The 20310-nt window shown below is 39.1% G+C and overlaps 1 protein-coding gene across 7 annotated transcripts in view; it reads right to left on the minus strand.

Moving 5' to 3' along the window:
- Positions 1–20310, minus strand: part of CTNND2 (catenin delta 2) — a 985037-nt gene that overhangs the window by 376262 nt on the left and 588465 nt on the right. For 4 of the 7 annotated variants that reach the window (XM_066243666.1, XM_066243676.1, XM_066243694.1 and 1 more), the window contains exon 9: positions 11742–12063. In XM_066243666.1, coding sequence (XP_066099763.1) covers positions 11742–12063 — 322 coding nt within the window. The remainder of the gene's footprint in view (positions 1–11741; positions 12064–20310) is intronic. The other 3 variants (XM_066243701.1, XM_066243686.1, XM_066243718.1) reach the window with 1 other exon arrangement.

Raw genomic sequence — 20310 nt, forward strand, 5'->3', positions numbered from 1 at the left:
AGTGGTAAAACAAAATGAAAGCAAAGCACAAGAGTTGAGAAAGCAGACCGATAAATAGGCAAGAAGGAAAATCGATACCTTGTTATTGTGTGTCTTTTGTCAACTTAATAACAGTGTGCTTATGCAAATTTTATAGGTATCTCTTGATAAATGTTTACCAAGCCAATAACCAAGTAGGTAGATTATTTATGAATATGTACACACAAACATATACTCTAAGTGTATATATATATATATATACACACACACATACATACACATAATCTAAGTATATACACACACGCAATCTATGTATGAACACACATAATCTATATAGCACACATATATAGATGTCATTTTGCTTAATAAAATCAAATCTAGAGCTTTCAAGATTCCTCCTAGAAGAAGATAGTCCTTGAGAAATGATTGGCCAGCTGGGCCAATTTTGTTACCCTGAATTTTTTTGGTTTCTCTTTTCCTGGTGAGAGCTTCCACTCATGGGAACCACCTTGGGGAGGAGGAACACTATTGTCCATTTTTATTATCTTATTTTTATTGTAACCCGGACCTACAAAACTCTCCTGTGAGTGTGAGGGAGGGGGCTCTTTTGAGTAGGACAGGTTGGCTCTCGCTAACTTGGCTTTGGCTTTTTGCCCCAAATGATGTAGGAAAGTCCAGAATGCTCACGGCCCACTTTTGAGAGGTGAGGTTTGGGTTTCTCAGATTCCCCTGCACACCTGGAGGCCCGGCTAGTGGGGGCCCCTCTGGATGGTCAGCTCTTAGGCGCTTGTGAGCTACTAAACTTGAGGGAAAGTCTGTTTTACTGAAAGCAAGTGGATTGAGGGAAAAGAAGGGGCTAGTTCTCAAGAAGGACATCTATCAGAAAAGCTTAAAACAAAGACTTCTACCATCTTACCCGATGGACTATCTGCTAGAGCAGGGGTAGTCAATCTTTTTATACCTACCGCCCACTTTTCTATCTCTGTTAGTAGTAAAATTTTCTAACTGCCCACTGGTTCCACCGTAATGGTGATTTATAAAGTAGAGAAGTAACTTTACTTTATAAAATTTGTAAAGCAGAGTTACGGCAAGTTAAAGCATTTAATAATAATTACTTACCAAGTACTTTATGTTGGATTTTCGCTAAGTTTGACAGAATAAATCTTTATAAAACAACTTACTATAGTTAAATCTATCTTTTTATTTATACTTTGGTTGCTCCACTACCACCCACCATGAAAGCTGGAACGCCCACTAGTGGGCAGTAGGGACCAGGTTGACTACCACTGATCTAGAGAGTAATGAATTAATTAGTACTCTGGGTACAGTTGCTCATCAGTCATGACTGCCTGGTTCCATCCTTTTTTCTTTTTTCTTTTTTTGTGTAACAGAGATAGAGACACAGACAGAGGACAGATAGGGACAGACAGACAGGAAGAAAGAGAGATGACAAGCATCAATTCTTCATTGCAGCTCCTTAGTTGTTCATTGACTGCTTTCTCACATGTGCCTTGACCAGGGGGCTACAGCAGAGTGAGTGACCCCTTGCTCAAGCCAGCAACCTGTGGGCTCAAGCCAGTGACCATGGGGTTATGTCTATGATCCCACGCTCAAGCCAGTGACCCTGCGCTCAAGCCAGATGAGCCCAAGCTCAAGCCGGCGACCTTGGGGTTTTGAACCTTTGTCCTCTGCCTCCCAGTGCGACACTTTATCCACTGTGTCACTGCCTGGTCAGGCCTATCCTTCTTAAATGAGGAAAGCCATGGTGTTTCCTAGGCCAGAACATGCTTCAGTATAAACAAGGTGGGGATAGTGTTAGAATAAGTTACTGTTAGAAACACGAGTGTTTATTCCTACAATTGACTTTGAAGAGAGGAGACAAAGTGAGTAGTCCAGGCTACTGAAAAATCAGCATTAATGCAGACAAGTATTGTTTGTGAACATTACTTTAAACTGATAAAAGGAATCATGAAAGGAAGGCTTTTGTAAAACAGACAAACAATAAATCCTTTTGCAGTGAAGTCTTCTCTTCCATTTTCTTAATTCTGCTTCTTGGCAGTCAGGCCTGACCTCTCCTTATCTCTCTTCCCTGCTGGCCTGTACTCTGACCTCACTTTGTCCACACCCACCACAGGGCTCCCAGCAGGGCTCCCCAGGGTCTGCTTTTGAGCCTCTCTTTGTCTTTCCAGCCAGAAGGATCCAGGCCTGTCTGCCTCTTCCTGTTTCTTTCATGAAAGTCTCTGATTCCCAAATGCCATTCTCTAGCCAGCTGTGTCTGCAGGTGCTCCTGACGGCTGGAGAGGTGGGTGCAGCAGGAAGGCAGTGGTACTAAACTCTTCTAACAACAGGGCCTTCCCTAGGCGAGGATATAGCCCAAAGACTTAACATACTGTATTAGTCACAACTTTATGAGGAAGGGACTCCCGTTATTTCCACTTACATACCTGCACACTGAGGGCAGAGCAGAGGAGCACCATGCCCAGAATTATCATTTGCTAAGGATCACTTTCTTTGGACTGCTGCCCTCCACAGTGCAGGCCTCCTCTATTCCTGTGGTGGTGACAGCATGCACCCCAGGGCTGCACGAGACCACCCACAGGTGGGAGGGGGGAGAGAAGAGAACATTTTAATTTCTACTCACTTGTTTACCTGAACAAAATAAAGAAATGAAGAACTGTTATGTGCACCTCATGGATTGGCAAAAGGTCTCTCACTGGGCCCACATTTCAGATGATAACATGTGTTTTACAGGAAATTCCAATAGGAGGGATTGACAGTAATACTTCTGCTTATTTACTTAGGGTTCCTTATTGCTGCTGATGTGTGCTGGTTCATACAAAATTTTAGATTATATTACTTATCTTTAAACCAACCCTCATAATATGAACAAGATAGCACTAATAATTCTCACATGTCCAAAAGCCAAGAAATGGCCAAGCTCACTCATCTAGCTACACCTGAAGCGATGGACACCAGTGATTTATTTTTTTTGTTTGTATTTTTTCGAAGTTAGAAGTGGAGAGGTAGTCTGACAGACTCCTGCATGCGCCCGACAGAGATCCACCTGGCATGCCCACCAGGGGGCGATGCTCTACCCATCTGGGATGTTGCTCCATTGTGGTCAGAGCCATTCTAGTGCCTGAGGTGGAGGCCATGGAGCCATCCTCAGCGCCCAGGCCAACTTTGCTCCAATGGAATCTTGGCTGCGGGAGGGGAAGAGAGAGACAGAGAGGAAGGAGAGGGGGAAGGGTGGAGAAGCAGATGGGCACTTCTCCTGTGTGCCCGACAAGGAATCAAACCTGGGACTTCCACACACTGGGCCAGTGTTCTACCACTGAGCCAACTGGCCAGGGCCATGGACACTAGTCATTTTAACCTGTAAAAACAATAATAATCTGCTCAGCTCTAACCCATTTAACTTTATTTCTCTTTTGAAATAAAAATTTTGGCCTGACCTGTGGTGGCACAGTGGATAAAGCGTCGACCTAGAAATGCTGAGGTCGCCAGTTCGAAACCCTGGGCTTGCCTGGGCAAGGCACATATGGGAGTTGATGCTTCCAGCTCCTCCCCCCTTCTCTCTCTCTGTTTCTCCTCTCTCTCTCTGTCTCTCCCTCTCCTCTCTAAAATGAATAAATAAAAAAAAAAAAAAAAAAAAAAAAAAAAAAAAAAAAAAAAAAAAGAAATAAAAATTTTTATGATTAAAAATGTAAACAGAAATAGAAACCTTTCATTATGTTGCTTCATCTTTAACACACTGTTTTCAGTTCTTTCTTTAGTGTTTTTTTATTACAAGCATAAATTATACCCTAGTACTGTATACCAAAGCATGTGCAGTTAGTGGAGTAGTGTCTCCCTAGAATTCACCACTAGTCAGAAGCTCAGAAAGTGACCTTATTTAGAAACGGTCTTTGCAGATGTAATTAAGTTAAGACAAGGCCACACCAGATTAGAGTAGATTCTAAATACAATGATTGGTGTCCTTATAAAAAGAGAAGAGACACAGAGAGAATTAGAAGACCATGTGAAGATGGAGACAGAGATTGGAAGGATGCATCCAAGAGCCAAGGAACAACAGGGCAGCTGGGGCTGGATGAGACAGGGAGGGCTCTTGCTAAGGCCTTTGGACAGAGTGTGGCCCTGCATCAACACCTTGATTTTGGCACTAACTTCCAGAACTGTGAGAGAATAAATCCACTCAGTTTGTGGTAATTTGTGATGGCAGCTTTAAGAAATTAGTATATCACGTTTATAATTTATAAGTAAAATAATATCCATGCACGAAGGTGCAAACTAACATTTTCTTTTTTGATTGGTTGTGTAGACAGGGAAGTTCAGAGACAGCTGCCTCAGTCTGCCCAGCATCCTAGCAGAACCAGACTGGGGTGATTCAAACAGGCTCCGCCCCTCCATTTTTAGCCTGCTTTTCTTTTTAACTGTTCTCTCTGCTTAAAAAACTTTCTTTCTTTCTTTCTTTCTTTCTTTCTTTCTTTCTTTCTTTCTTTCTTTCTTTCTTTCTTTCTTTTTTTGTGACAGAGACAGAGAGAGTCAGAGAGAGGGACAGATAGGGACAGACAGACAGGAAGGGAGAGAGATGAGAAGCATCAATTCTTCGTTGCAGCACCTTAGTTGTTCATTGATTGCTTTCTCATATGTGCCTTGACTGGGGGCTACAGCAGACCGAGTAACCCCTTGCTCAAGCCAGCGACCTTGGGTCCAAGCTGGTGAGTTTGCCCAAACCAGATGAGCCCGCGCTCAAGCTGGCGACCTCAGGGTTTCGAACCTGGGTCCTCTGCATCCAAGTCTGACACTCTATCCACTGAGCCACCACCTAGTCAGGCTCCTATTTTTTTTTTATGTGTAAATATCATCTACCCCTCAGAGTTTGTGCCAAACACTCAATTCATCCTTGGTACTTCCTTTACCACCTCTGTCTTCTTTGCTTGATGCATCAAGGTCATTTGCGATGTAGCTTTCTTATGTCACTCTGAAAGCTCCTATAAGAATCAAGCTGTTTTCATGCCATTATCACATCTGCAGGGCCCAACCTAGAGCATCCTACGGAAACCTCACTTGAACACACTGGTATCCTCAGATGGACCTGGAGAGGGCAGCCCAGAGGAATGAGAGCTGCAGGTTCTGTCCTTGGGCCAGCTCTGGCTATGTTTTAATCAAACCTTGTTGAAGACATATGTGTATGCCTTTGAAAACTCCAAGTGACAAGAAGCAGTGAGTATAGTAATTATAGTAAATGACAAAGCGAGAACCAAGAAAAGATTTCTACAGTGTCCAAAAAATGGCAACACCTAATAAGAAACAAACGTAAAGTACTTCATGAAGTTAAAAAGAAAATAAAAAATTTGAGGTAAAGATAATTGATGTATAACTTTGCAGAAGTCACATGTGAAAAGACATGACATTTTATTTGAATGTAGAGTAACTATTTGTATCAGTCTTCAGAGTGGTTAGAAACAAGGAGTTAGAAGTCAGATAGACTTGGGATCAATTTCTAGATCTCTCTGCCTCAGTTTCCACATGTAAAATGGGCACCAGAAAAAAAATGACAGAGAAATTTAGAGAGGTTTAATAAAATAATGAATATAAAATGTTTAATGCTGAGCATAAAACATATTACTTAAATAATTTTAATTGTTATTGTTATCATCATTGTTATAAATATTTTTCTCATCTTTTTTTTTTTTTTTGTATTTTTCTGAAGCTGGAAACGGGGAGAGACAGTCAGACAGACTCCCGCATGCGCCCGACCGGGATCCACCCGGCACGCCCACCAGGGGAGAGGCTCTGCCCACCAGGGGGCGATGCTCTGCCCCTCCGGGGCGTTGCTCTGCCGAGACCAGAGCCACTCTAGCGCCTGGGGCAAAGGCCAAAGAGCCATCCCCAGCGCCCGGGCCATCTTTGCTCCAATGGAGCCTTGGCTGCGGGAGGGGAAGAGAGAGACAGAGAGGAAGGAGGGGGGGTGGAGAAGCAAATGGGCGCTTCTCCTATGTGCCCTGGCCGGGAATCAAACCTGGGTCCCCCGCACACCAGGCCGACGCTCTACCGCTGAGCCAATCGGTCAGGGCCTCTCATCTTAACTCTCAAGAAAACCTACTATGATCCCAGGTTACCCAAAGGTATCACTTGTTCTCTTCCTGCATGACCGATGACAGGTGAGACGGAACTAGGACGGAGGCTGGCCACTGCAGGGCTCCAGAGAAGAGCCCTGGCAAGGACACCTCGCCAAGGGACTGCAGTCGGCCCGGAAGCGGGAGGCCTGGGCCGGGCTGACGTCTAACATCTGTGTCCCAAGGCTGTCTTTTGAAGAAGGGATGAGTGTTTCTCATGCGACTGCTGCAGTCAAAAATAAGATTAGGTAATAAATGTTCAAGAGATGCAGGTTTTGTATCAATATAAATTAGTTTTCAAGGTTTGAGTTTTTCAAAGAATTAATAAAATTCTTCCAGATGTGGTGCTTGGCCTGTTGTTAGAGGCATTCAGGCAAAGAATGAATGGCCACTTGTCAGACTTGTTTTCTGAATAAATGACTTCCAAGTGCTCTTCATGCTCTGAAGGTCTTTAAATTGTGCATGCTTTATTTTCCCCTCTGACCATACTCAGGTTAAATAAGTGATTTCTGGGCCTTTGAAATGGAAAGCAAATTCCCCAGAGTCATTACCCAAAAGAACTAAACTATATGTGAAGGCTATCATATAACTGTTTCACTGCAAACACTCCAGCTATGTTACTTAAGTTACATCATAATAGTACTTTAAACTTTTTTTTTCTTTTTCTTTTTTGTATTTCTCTGAAGTTGGAAACGGGGAGGCAGTCAGGCAGACTCCCGCATGCGCCGGACCGGGATCCACCCGGCACGCCCACCAGGGGGCGATGCTCTGCCCATCTGGGGCGATGCTCTGCCCATCTGGGGCGTCACTCTGCCGCAATCAGAGCCATTCTAGCGCCTGAGGCAGAGGCCACAGAGCCATCCTCAGCGCCCGGGCAAACTTTGCTCCAATGGAGCCTTGGCTGCGGGAGGGGAAGAGACAGAGAGGAAGGAGAGGGGGAGTGGTGGAGAAGCAGACGGGCACTTCTCCTGGGTGTCCTGGCCGGGAATCAAACCCAGGACTCCCACACACCAGGCCGACGCTCTACCACTGAGCCAACCGGCCAGGGCCAGTACTTTAAACTTTAATAAAATGTTAAAAGTATTTTTCAAATCTTCACCTTTCAAAAAGCATTTTGTAGGCTATGTTGTTTCTCAAATACTCACTTCCCTACCTGTGTGATTTTTAAAAATTGGACAGGCAAACAATGAAGAAAAAACATTTCAAAACACTCTAACACAGGTGGACCTAATGATATATTTATAAGCAGTATCAGTTAAAAAATCCAATAATATAATATCTGGTAATAACATTTTATTAATATATTAAATGTAGCAGATAAAATATAGTAGAAATGTACTAGGTAGTTCCTTAAAAAGGCATATTTCTATATTATTGGTCAAATAATATGGCTTGAAACAACACATGGTCTTCAAGTTTGACAGAACCCAGGGAAATGCAGGTGCTAATCTGGGCCCAAATACAGCAGCAAAGATGGGCCATCGTTACTTATTTCTGTTATGTTGAATAATAATAAAAAAAGGAGATAGAGTTTTATTGTAAATTATGTTTAAAATCATTTTGATTCATTAAGTATGTTTGAAAAATTGTTTTTGGAGAGTACATACATCAAGGATGACATTTCTTCAGACGGGATTAATCAAACATGATTAAAAGACGCTATTCCTACTAAAACCTACATATTAAGTTACATCAGTAAATACCTTAGCCAAAGTGAAAAGCCAAACTTTTCACTTCTTTTCGATGAAAAGTCCAAAGTTCTACAACAACAATCTATATGACTGAGCCAAACAAGCTAGAAAACTCCAACTGTTCAGAATCAATTTAGAGTACCTCAAATAAATTCAGGGGTTTCAGTCTTGCTTTGTATTTCTCTAGTTATTTTACTAATCACATTTTCAAAGTCAGAATGCTATGACATCACTTTTCACATCATTGATATCTCATACATATAATTTACTTATATTTGACGTATAACCTGGAAAAAAAACAGTATGTAAAAGCAGTATTTGATAGAGCATCAAAATTATATTAGCCATGATAGTAATTCTTCATAAATTTACATTTTATGAAAGATAACATATAATTAATAAATAAAAGCCTCTCTATAAATATGGTTATAAAGTAAAATTTACATATAAATAAACATTTTCAAAGTGATAGCTCACTTTTAAAAAGAAATCTCCTACATAAAAGGTTTCTTCTTTTATATATTTTTGCAAGAGAGACAGAGGGGGACAGACAGGAACAGATAGACAGGAAGGGAGAGAGATGAGAAGCATCAACTTGTAGTTGCGGCACCTTAGTTGTTCACTGATTGCTTTCTCATATGTGCCTTGACTTGGGGTTACCAGCCAAGCCAATGACCCCTTGCTCAAGTCAGAGACCTTAGGCTCAAGCCAGTGTACCCTGGGCTTCAAACCAGTGACTTTCGGGCTCAAGCAAGTGACCATGGAGTCATGTTTATGATCCCATGCTCAAGCTGGCGACTGCACAGTCAAGCCAAATGAGCCTGCCCTCAAGCTGGAAATCTTAGGGTTTCAAACCTGAGTCCTCAGTGTCCCAGGCCTATGTTGTCTCCACTGCACCACCACCTGGTTAGGCTAAAAGGTTTCTTCTGTGCAGAGCGGGAGGCAGTTCAAAGTGAAAAGACCAAGGTTTTGCAACAACAATCTATATGACTGAGCCAAGCAAGCTAGAAAACTCCAATTCTTCCAAACCAATCCTTTTGTATTCCAGGCTTAGGTGTTGATAAACTAAGAACTTATAGAGGGCCTCCAGTTTCAAGTCTAAGGACTGAATTGAGGCTATCTTGATTTCAAATTCTTATTTTTAAGTGCACATTTTGAAAATGTCTCACTGAATAATACTAAAATTCTTTAATAGAGACAAGATACTGGTCTGCAATGAGAGGAATAAGGCAGATATCAGAAAAGGAAAAAAAAACAGTAAAACAAAGACCATACATCCAATAAGCAATGATCAGCGAGACTAGAGGTACTCAGAAGACGGGCATCACATCCCCTCATCCCAGCTCTTACACACAGACACCTGGTACTCCCACCCTCCGAAAAAATTGCAAGAGAAGTGAGTATATTCTTTCCATTTCCTTCTTATTTTTTTATATAAAAATGAAAACGTTCTCGCCAATACATGCCACAGTGCCCGAAAAGTGTGGAGTTTAGCTGCGTACCCAGGTGCCAGCATCGTGTTCCTCGATAAGTCATCTACACACCGATTTTTCTTCTATTTAAGGCACAGCATATGGAGACATTAGTTTCCCCACAAAGAAGAATTATATCAAAGAAGTAAGTAAAAGTGCTTTGAGAATTGTACTATGAAGATATGATATGTTTATAACAGTAAAGATACTTACATGGTCTGGTATTTAATGACAAATAAAAGTTCAACACTCTCTTTAAAAACATATGTACAAGAGCTGAAATAAGTCTAAAGGAAAAGCTTTCATTATAAGCCATAATGGAAAAATCAATAATTTTTAATGCTAGAGGTTAAACGTATTAGTTCTAGTAACAGTCACTTGGGAAAAATAAAAATCTATTATTTGAAGGATAATGCAAAAATTTTGTCATAAAAATTATTAGATTTTGAAGTGCATATTAGATTTGAGATGGCTCTCAGTTAAATCTGAACACTTTAACATAGTCCTTTATTTTAAGACCACTGCACAAGCAAGGCCTTGTATTTTATATTCCATCCATTTTTCATGATGCCAGGTTATTGAGCAACAACTGTTCAGTTTGGGTTCTAGATTTGGTTCTGTTTTACTTGTGTGGCTGGGCTTAGTATGGTGGTATGATTTTCTTTTTGAGAATGAGCACATATTTAAGGCCAGTGCCTACCATTCTTGAAAGTAATAGTGAATCTGTAATTCATACAATGCTAATTTGCATACAAATTTTGCACATACAAAAGATTAGTGGCCAACATTTTCCTATTCATTCTAATGTTTCTTATTGGTATTTTTCTCTTTTGGTTGATAATGTGCACTCAATAAAATTAAGTGACCTAATCCATAACTTGGAAAAGCAAGAGCCATGACAATATACTGAAAGGGGAAAAAAGGCTATAAAAGTGACAGTAATATAAAATGGAAAGGATATGCCACTTAGTAAAATAAAATGCATTTAACACAGAGTAGAAAATAAAGAGCTTATCTGTAGCTAGAGAAACATAAATGTGGTTTCTTATTAAGCCAAATTCCCCTAATATGAAAATTTAAAACCTTCCCATTAGAGAGAAAACATTTATCCTCAATTTAAATATAGAATGTTAAATAAAGCAGTGCCAATTCAACATTCTACTTTGCATTTCTTAAGAGTTTACTATTACTTTATTTCTATATGTTTTCAATTGCCTGTCAAAAAATTATTTAAAAAATTGAGTGTTCAGCTGTTATCTGAAGAACATTCTATCCACACATGACCAGAACACATAAGCATTATGAGATTTCAGGACCAAAACTATATAGATTGCTGTTGAGGTAAAAAAACCAATAAGCAGGATGCTGCACAATGTAAATGTAAGTACACTTCTTATTTCCAGTAGTTAACAGTGAGCATTTATTACAATTCACTTTTACAATGGAGGTCCTATCAAATATACTATTTAGCATGAACTCTCCAGAGGCGATGAAATTGTTCTAATGTAGCTACCTCAAAGAATAAGACCATCAAATAATCCCAATCTGCCTTTCACTTTGTAGAAGTTATTTCTTTTTACAAAATAATCTATGCAAACCCCTCCACACAGTACATATATGCACTTGTGTGCTCTATCAGAGAAAACTCCAGAAGATGAATTTCAAGTATGCCACCAGAGTCAAGTCACATACCCTGCTATAAAGAAATACAGAAATCTGACCTATCTGTGGTATTCACAGATGCAGATATGTATTTATGGGAATCTATCAGCATAAATCAACTGGCTATGAATAAAACATCATTTCATTCTGAAGGAATTCAATTCCAACTTCAGAAGTAGAGCATCACTAAATCCCTTGCCACAGTTGAAAAAAGAAAGCCAAAAAGAAACACATTTCAACCTAACAATATCTTTAACACACTATATTCAAGTTTCTATCAATGCCCAAACAACCTTAACCTCATATTGACTTTTAGACACAGAAAAATAAAGGTAATATGGGTTTTCTAAGTTTTCAATTTTTAGTAGAGCCCAGTATATGGACCACTTTACATGCTGATAAACAGAAACACACATAGTGACAGAGCATGCATCCATTGAAACAGTAAAATACCTAGTCCATGATATTTGAAGTCAAATGAGATCATCCTCAATCCTTAGTTTCCTCTGCATTAAAAAGAGCTGTTCTAGATCTTATCACAAAATAGCTAAAACCTCAAGCACCTGCTGATCTTTTGCTCAAAAGATCATCTGTATTATTTTCTGTTGAACCACAGAAGATACTAGAGATCTATGATCAATATCCATATTCCAAATCAGACAAAGGATTACAAAACCTAACTAAAGGTAACCGTTTAATACTTAGATCATGACATGAATGCAATAAAGTGCTGTGGGGAAAAATAATGCCATACAATACCTGGTTAGAAAGCCTCATTGGACAAAAGTAGGGAAAAGGAAAAGGTTTGTACCCACCTGGGATCTTTCTGAATGCTATCAATGGACGGGGATCTGGCCAAGGTGCCTTCGGGCGGGAGGGTAGGGCCGGATTTGCTGTACGGAGACTCAACAGAGGGACAATACTGCAGCTGTCGGTAGGGGTCCGCGTAATTGGAGGCTGGGCCGGCGGCGTAGCTGGCCCGCTGGAAGGTGGCCGTGGCAGCATTCTGTGGGCCATGCTGGCTGCCTGTGCGCTGCAAGGGGACGGAGTCGACACCAGGGGAAGATGGGGCTAGGACAGGAAAGTGGGGACAAAGTAAAAAATTGAGGACCTGCTCACAGAAACGGTTAACCAGGTCTAGGCAGGGGGAAAAATTACACACATAAAAAACAACAAGGGTTTGAAAGAATAAAAATAAAATTGGTCATCTTTGAAATATTCAATGTCATCCAGTAAAATAATAATTAGCATGCGATTTCAGAAATAACCCTTTCAGCTCTAGAGGACAATGCATCTGTTTCTGTTCGTGGCTTACCAACATCCAAGAGACAGTTTGTTAATCTGATGTAAATTCCATGTGAAACCAAAACCCAGACGTTATACAGGGGGTATTTTATAGAGAATCATGGACAGTTACTTATTGTTCATGTTAAGAAAATTCATAACGTGTTCGTATATGCGGTCTTACATTAAGTTTATGAAGGACGTGAAATAAACTTAGTAACACAGTTAATTTTCTTGAATTAAAAAATAAGGGAAAGTGAGAGGGAATGAGTGGGTGGAGGTGGGTGGAGGTGGGTGCAGGTGGGTGGAGGTGGAGGTAGCATTAGGTGAGGCTGGTGTTTCCCTAATTAGCACTAGAGCAGTAAATACAAGACTGCTCTATTTCCTGTAAATAAACTCTCAAAAGATTTTCATACACCTCTTTTCAACTAGAGCTGTCACAGTAACAATCACATTGGGAGAAGGGCGGGAGTGCAGGAGAAGGTGCAGGCCAGCCCAACTGTAGCCACACACCATAAGGAGTGGCTTTCTCAGAGTATTTGCATCTTTTCAATGTGCCGAAATTCTTTGGAGATTTTTACACCAGTTACTAAAATCAGTATGACTAGTTCCAAACTGAATTTCAAGTTTTTGTTTCCTTCCTGGATTCTTTTCAGTTCATTTCATGTTACAAGTTTTGAGATTCTCTGGATCTCGAAAAAACTGACACTTAGGGTTTTAGTTGATATATACATTAAACGGCATCTTTCATATTACTAGAATGTGACGGGGTATTAACTGCTGCAACAATTATTGGCCATGATCAATTTTAGACAGGCTATTTACTTCCTGGCCTCGTAGATGAGAATACCTCTCCAATTCAGCCAGTGTCTAGTATGCCCCTTTTTACTGGGGGTGCACCATATGGCATCAGGTTCCAATTCTAAATCACCTCCCTATAATTCTGACTTTCTGAACTTCTTAGTATATAATAATAGAGCTTATTTTACCCTTTCTTACATTAAATGATATATGCCAAGCCAAACACAAAAGAAGTTAAGTCACATTGAAAAAACAATTGTTAAAAAAAGTTAAGGAAATTTAGTTCAAGTGACAAAACAGTCACAAAGTCAACAGGAAGAATATAGTCTAATACTGAGGACTGACTTTTTAAAAAATTATTATTATTTTTTTTGTATTTTTCCAAAGTTAGAAGCGGAGAGGCTGTCAAACAGACTCCCACATGTGTTGGACCGAGATCCACCTGGCATGCCCAACAGGGGGTGATACTCTGCCCATCTGGGGTGTTGCTCCTTTGCAACCAAAGTCATTCATGCACCTGAGGCAGAGGCCATGGAGCCAATCTCAGCACCCAGTCCAACTTTGCTCCAATGGAGCCTTGGCTAAAGAAGGGGAAGAGGGAGATAGAGAGGAAAGAGAGGGGGAAGCAGATGGGCACTTTCTCCTGTGTGCCCTGACTGGGAATCAAACCCAGGACTTCCACAACCCAGGCCAATGCTCTACCACTGAGCCAAATGGCCAGGGCCAAGGACTGACTTTTAATTAAGAATTTAGTGCTTTCCATTTCCATTGAGCTTTTGATACTTAATCTTACAATAACCAAAATTATAGAAATAGGCACAATGACAACAAGGTAAAAACAAGAAAAATATTTAAGAAAAACTTTCTAAGCAGAAAGTGTGTTGATTTCTAGAGGAGCAGTCTTTTGAAATGATGAGGGTTTCCCTGTTGGATTAAGTTTCATAATGATCAGAGTAGAGAAGTAAACATTAAATTTACAATGAGAAAATTTGTTTTTATGTTTTTATGCAATTTCTGGAAGATTTATATTTTCTCTAAAATACTATACATTTGTCATTTAATGTTATGTTTTTAAAATGTATAAACAATGCAATCTATATTATGGTGAAAGGGGTTTTAAATTTAGGTCAGGTATAACCTTGATCTTAGAAGAACAAATGCAGAAAGGTAAACAAAATTTCATTTTTTAAAAGAGTTGTGATAAGCTAACCACCAAATCAAGGGCCAAAGGGAAAAACCAAGTACAGCTGACATTTTTCAGATAAATGCATTTTTTTTGTTCAGAAAACTAAATATTTACATTCGTGAGCCTGATGCAAATGGTTATGATATAAGAAAAGAAAGCTTTTTCTATGCCAAATTATTCATTACTAATACAATAAATACAATGATAACAGGAAGGAGAAAAAAATGGCAGAAATAAAATAATATTGAATTTCAAATAATATAATTGTTAACAGAAAACCACAACAAAACAGGATATGTAAGGTGAACAACCTGACTAGCCACATCAAAAAAACTCTCTAAGGCCATCAATTAAAGGAGCCTATAAGGAGAGTAGTTTAAGAAAAACACTTTCGGCAGCAGACATAAAAAGATGGAGACTATCAGGCAGATTATGTCAAAGTGTGAAAATAGTGTGCGGAGTGCAGTTAATTTTGCAGAAACAAGAAAACAACATTTCAGAATATGAGGAGGAAAATAATATAAAAGAAAATTTGTGAATGTCATTAGGCTCATATTTGTATTTTAGTTCAGCCTTTTTGGGGGATAATATCATAAAACTTATTCAGAATTTGGCTGCCAAGGTTAGAGAATTGGGTTCATATCCAGCCTATTGGTCAATTCTTGATATTGGACAAGATAACAGAGTTCTCAAGCTCTAGTTTCTTGACTGTTGTTTGCTTTAATTGCATGAAAAGCATTAAATACCTAACATGTAGAATATGTTGAACAAATGAGGTATTATATTTATTAACATTTACAATCAACTGATATTAGAATAGAGATGATAGTGAAGAGCTTCACATCACATTGAAGGACCACCCAACCCCCTCTACAAGGCATCAGAGCCTCGCTGAAGTATGTCATACTCCATGGGGTTGGCCCCTGCAGAGCTGACCCTCCACGATGGTCACAGATAGTACTTGCAAGTGACTTGGCCTGGGGGCAAATCCCTCCTCTTGAGATGCCAACAGCAATGAAGTCTCAACTATGAGGAAGGTGTACACAACTCATGCCGGGGTTATAGCTCAAGTGCTCAGCTTGAGAGATTGGCGAGGCTGTGCCACTATAGGACATCTATTACATAAGGCCTCTCGTATCAAGTCCAGGAGACACAGTAGCTCTACCTGATATATAGAAACAAACACAGGGAGGCAGCCAAAGTGAGAAGACAAAGAAATATGTCCCAAATGAGAACAGAACAAAACTCTAGTAAAAGAACTAAACAAAATGGAGACAAGCAATCTACCAAATGCAGAGCTCAAAATACTGGTTATAAAGATGTTCAATGAACTAGGGGAAGAGTGGATGTAGAGAGAATTTGAAAAAAAAGGCAGGAAACATGAAAACGTAGATGGAAAACATAAAAAAGAACCAGTCAGAACTGAAAAATACACTAACTGAAATGAAGAATACATTATAAGGAATCAAGAGTGAAGTAGATGAAGTAGATAATCAAATCAAAGATTTGGAAGATAAGAAGGCAGAAAACATCCAATCAGAACAGCAGGGAGAAAAAAAGAATCCAAAAAAGTGAGGATAGTGTAAAAGCCTCTGAGACAACTTCAGTTGTACCAATATTTACATCATGGGGGTGCTATAAAGAGGAGGGAGAGCTCAAGACATTGAAAACCTATGTGAAAAAATAACGACAGAAAATTATCTAAACTGGTGAAGGAAATAGACACACAAGTCCAGGAAGCAGAGTCCCAAACAAGATAAACCCAAAAAGGCCCACACCAAATCACATCATAATTAAAATGTCAAAGATTAAAGACAAAGAGAATCTTAAAAGCAGTAAGAGAAGAGCAGTTAGTTACCTACAAGGGAGCTCCCATTAGACTGCCAACTCATTTCTCAGCAGAAAGTGTGCAGGCCAGAAGGACTGGCATGAAATATTCAAAGTGATATAAAGCAAAGCCCTATAACCAAGATTTATCTACCCAGCAAAGCTATCATTTAGAATCAAAGGGCAGATAAAAAGGTCCTCAGACAATAAAAAACTAAAGGAGTTCATCACCACCAGTATTACAAGAAATGTTAAAGGATATTCTTTAATAATAATAATAAGGAAAAAACAGTGAAGAACATGAATAATAAAATGGCAATAAATAGATCTCTACCAACAATTACTTTAAATGAAGATGATTAAATGCTCCCTTGTCTGATTGTTTTCTGATGATTAGGTTAAAGTTTAAGCATTTTGGCAAGAAAACTACATAGATGATGCTGTATATTTCTCTATTACATCAGGAATCACACAATACTAGTTTGTTTCATCACTGAAGAAACTAAGTTTGTTCAGTGTATTTAATAAGTTATCTGTAGGGTGCTTTGAGTCCCTATGAATATTTGGTTCCCTATAACCATTCATCCAATTGTCTTAATCAACTATCCACCAATGGTCTCTGTTTGAATAGAAGATTACAATGGTGGATGCAAAACAAAACAAAACAAAAATCATTTGGAGGCCAAATGGATAACAAAACAAGATACTTACATATGCTGTTCCATTATAAGAGACTCACTACAGATAGAAAGATACACACAGACTGAAAGTAAAGTGATGGAAAAAGATATTTCATGACAATGGAAATAAACTAAAGCTGGGATAGCAATATTTATACTAGATATAATGCACTTTAAAACAAAGGCTATCTAACAAGATACAAGGAAGGAGCCAGCAATTTTATTTCTGGGTATTTATCCGAAGAAATCCAAAAGATTAAAATGAAAAGACATATACATTCTTATGTTCACTGCAGCATTATTTACAATAGTCAAGATATGGAAGCTACCTAAGTGTCCGTCAATAGGTGAATGGATAAAGAAGAAATGGTGCATATATATACAACGAAATGACTCAGTCATAAAACGAATGAAATCTTGCCATCTGCAACAACAAAGATGGAGTTAGGAGGTATTGTGCTGAATGAAGTAAGTCAGACAGAGGAAGACTAATGCCATATGATTTCACTTATGGGTGAAATCTAAAAAACAAAATAAACAAACAAGCAGAACAGAAACAGACTCAGAGATGCAGAGAACATTTTGACAGTTGCCAGATGGGAGGGGGATTGGAGAGATGGGTATTGGTGAAAAAGGTGAAGGAATTAAGAAGTACTAATTGATAGTTACAGAATAGTCATGAGGATGTAAAGTACAGCATTAGGAAACACAGTCAATAATATTGCAATACCTATGTGTGGTGTCAGATGGGTACCAGATATATTGAAGTGATCATTTATTAAGTTATATAATGTCTAATCACTGAATTGTACACCTGAAACTAATGCAATATTGTCATGTCAACTGTAATTAAAAAATTAAATGTATATATATATAGTTAAAGTAAAGAAAATAAAGAGGATAAAAAAGGAAGAGGGACAATATCACATTGGGGTGAAAGGCCTTTCCTCTTGGGCACCAGAACTTCATAGCTCTTATAAGTGCCTTACTTGTGTAAGAGCTCATATCTGTTCTAACAATCCTCTAAGAGAGCAAATACTTCATTTGCACTTTGCAGATGGGAAACTGAGACACAGAGACCTATGTAACTTGTCAAAGTTTGGCTGATAGCTAGTAGATAAGGAATTCAAGCCCTTGCGTTCTGCTTCCAGCACTTATGCTTATAACCACTACCTCAAACTGATTGACTTTAAAACATCAACTTACATATTAATGAATTACCTAACATGGTGGAAGACTTAGAAAATGATGAAACCTAAAATTAAGTGAAATGTCTACCGAAGATATAGAGAAGAGATAGGTTTATAATATGAATTAGTGACCTATTGTATTGAAAAAAAATTACAAATTGGTATGTAACTAGTTTACACTGTTTCAAATTAAACTGAATTGATTGAGATATGCAAAAACATACAAAATATTTTTTAAGCAGAAAAATCTAACTCTGTTCATTTCTACAAAAATCAAAGGATAGAAATACATACAGTTATCATTTTACTTTACGGTGTTTTGAGTCTTAATCTGACAGTGATATAATAATATTAAGAAAAAAGACAGTGGGCTATGAAACCTAAGATCAGGCCCTGGCTGGTGGGCTCAGTGGTAAAGCATTGGCCCAGGGTGTGGATGTTCTGGGTTCAATTCCCTGTTAGGGCACACGGGAGAAGTGACCATTTGTTTCTCCACCCTTCCTCCTTTTCTTTCTCTCTCTTCCCCTCCCTCAGCCATGGCTCGGTTGGAAGAAGTTTGTGCCGGGCACTGAGGATGGCTCCATGGCCAAACCTCAGGTGTCAAAATAGCTCGGTTGCTGAGCAACAGAGCAACAGCCCAGATGGGCAGAGCATCAACAGGCAGAGGGCTTGCCGGGTGGATCCCAGTCGGGTCACTTGTGGGAGTCTGTCTCTCTGTCTCCCCACTTCTCACTTAAGGAAAATTTTAAAAAGAAAAGAAAAGAAAAGAAACCTATGATCAGTAAACAACTTTGGAAAAGATATTTAAAAAATCACAATCATATTTATAGCACTTGACAAATGGCCCTTTAGAACTATCATTCCTGAATTCATAGGTGGCTAAATATTTGTTAGGTCACAGTACATACAATAACTGATAAGAATTTCAAAATATAAAATCAGAGTTCAAGAAATAAATTAGAGACTGATCAATGTAATGAAAATAATGTAAAATACCAGTACAAATGGGAAAAAATATACTACATTAAGAACAGGTTATATGATCATATAGAAAAAAAATGTGTAAGAATCTAAGAGCTCTCAAGCTAACTACTAGTAATATAACTAATGACTTATAGGTATTTTTAAGCATGGCATTAAAAAATTATTTCAACACATAAAGATTAGATTCTACCTTCTTGCCTTGCCTGTGCAGACATTGGTGTGGCTTATGCAACCATGGCTCTCTATTGGCATGGATGAGCAAATGTGGGTCACATTATTAAAAAGGCTTTCTTTTTTGTTTGTTTGTTTAGGAGTTTATTTGTATTTTTTCCGAAGTTAGAAGCGGGGAGGCAGACAGAGAGACTCTCGCATGCCCGACCAGGATCCACCTGGCATGCTCACCAAGGGGCGTTGCTCTGCTCATCTGGGGCGTTGCTCGGTTGTGGTCAGAGCCACTCTAGTGCCTGAGGTGGAGGCCTTGGAGCCATCCTCAGTGCCCAGGGCCAACTTTGCTCCAATGGAGCTGAAGCAGGGGAAGAGAGAGACAGAGAGGAAGGAGAGAGGGAAGGGTGGAGAAGCAAATGGGCACCTCTCCTGTGTGCCCTGAGCGGGAATCGAACCAGAAATTTCCATACACCAGGCCGACACTCTACTGCTGAGCCAACCAGCCAGGGCCAAAAGGCTTTCTTTTAATACAGTATTTCTTTCCTTTAATTCCTGTCTTACTATACATTTTCTCTTAGTTGAGTTTTAGAGCTCAGTTGACCAAACCACCTACCTTCTAGGATTCCTCTATTCTATTGAGCCTTTTGTGGCAAACATTTGAAGTGGAAGGCATCTGATCAGCTCGGTAAACACTCCTTTTCTCACCTGCCCTGCAAACAGCCCCTTCTCCCTCAACAAGCTCTTAGAACTCGAAGAACTAGAATACTGGTCTCTTTGTGGAGAATTTAGAAGTAGCCTCTTCAGCAGGTGACTTGATGCTTCACCCCACATCTATGTTGTTCAGAAAATTATCTGTTTTCCATAGAGCTACACAAATAAAGGTCTGATGTGTAAATAAAAAAAGAAAGGGAAATATAGAGAGATATGTTTTATGTCTTATATTTGGAAGAGGGGACGAGGGATCTTTTTAAATAAAATTAAACGTTCTCAAGGTACTTTGATGATGATAAATGCTTACATGCATTATTTTCTGACAGTGGAAAAAATAACAAAATAAAATGAAACTGGCACATGAAGAAACTTAGGGAAGACATAAAATAGGATTCAACAAAAGGAAGAAACTATTTTTGTTGTTGTATTATTTATCTTTCTTTTTAGGTGTATCTTTATATACAAAAACATAAAACAATTACATGTTCCATAGATATAAATTAAGCATGTAATAAGCTAATTAAATAATATGTATTCCCTTTGCAAGCTCAGAAAA

The sequence above is a fragment of the Saccopteryx bilineata genome, chromosome 1 (genome assembly GCF_036850765.1).
Source record: "Saccopteryx bilineata isolate mSacBil1 chromosome 1, mSacBil1_pri_phased_curated, whole genome shotgun sequence".
Classification (NCBI taxonomy): domain Eukaryota; kingdom Metazoa; phylum Chordata; class Mammalia; order Chiroptera; family Emballonuridae; genus Saccopteryx; species Saccopteryx bilineata.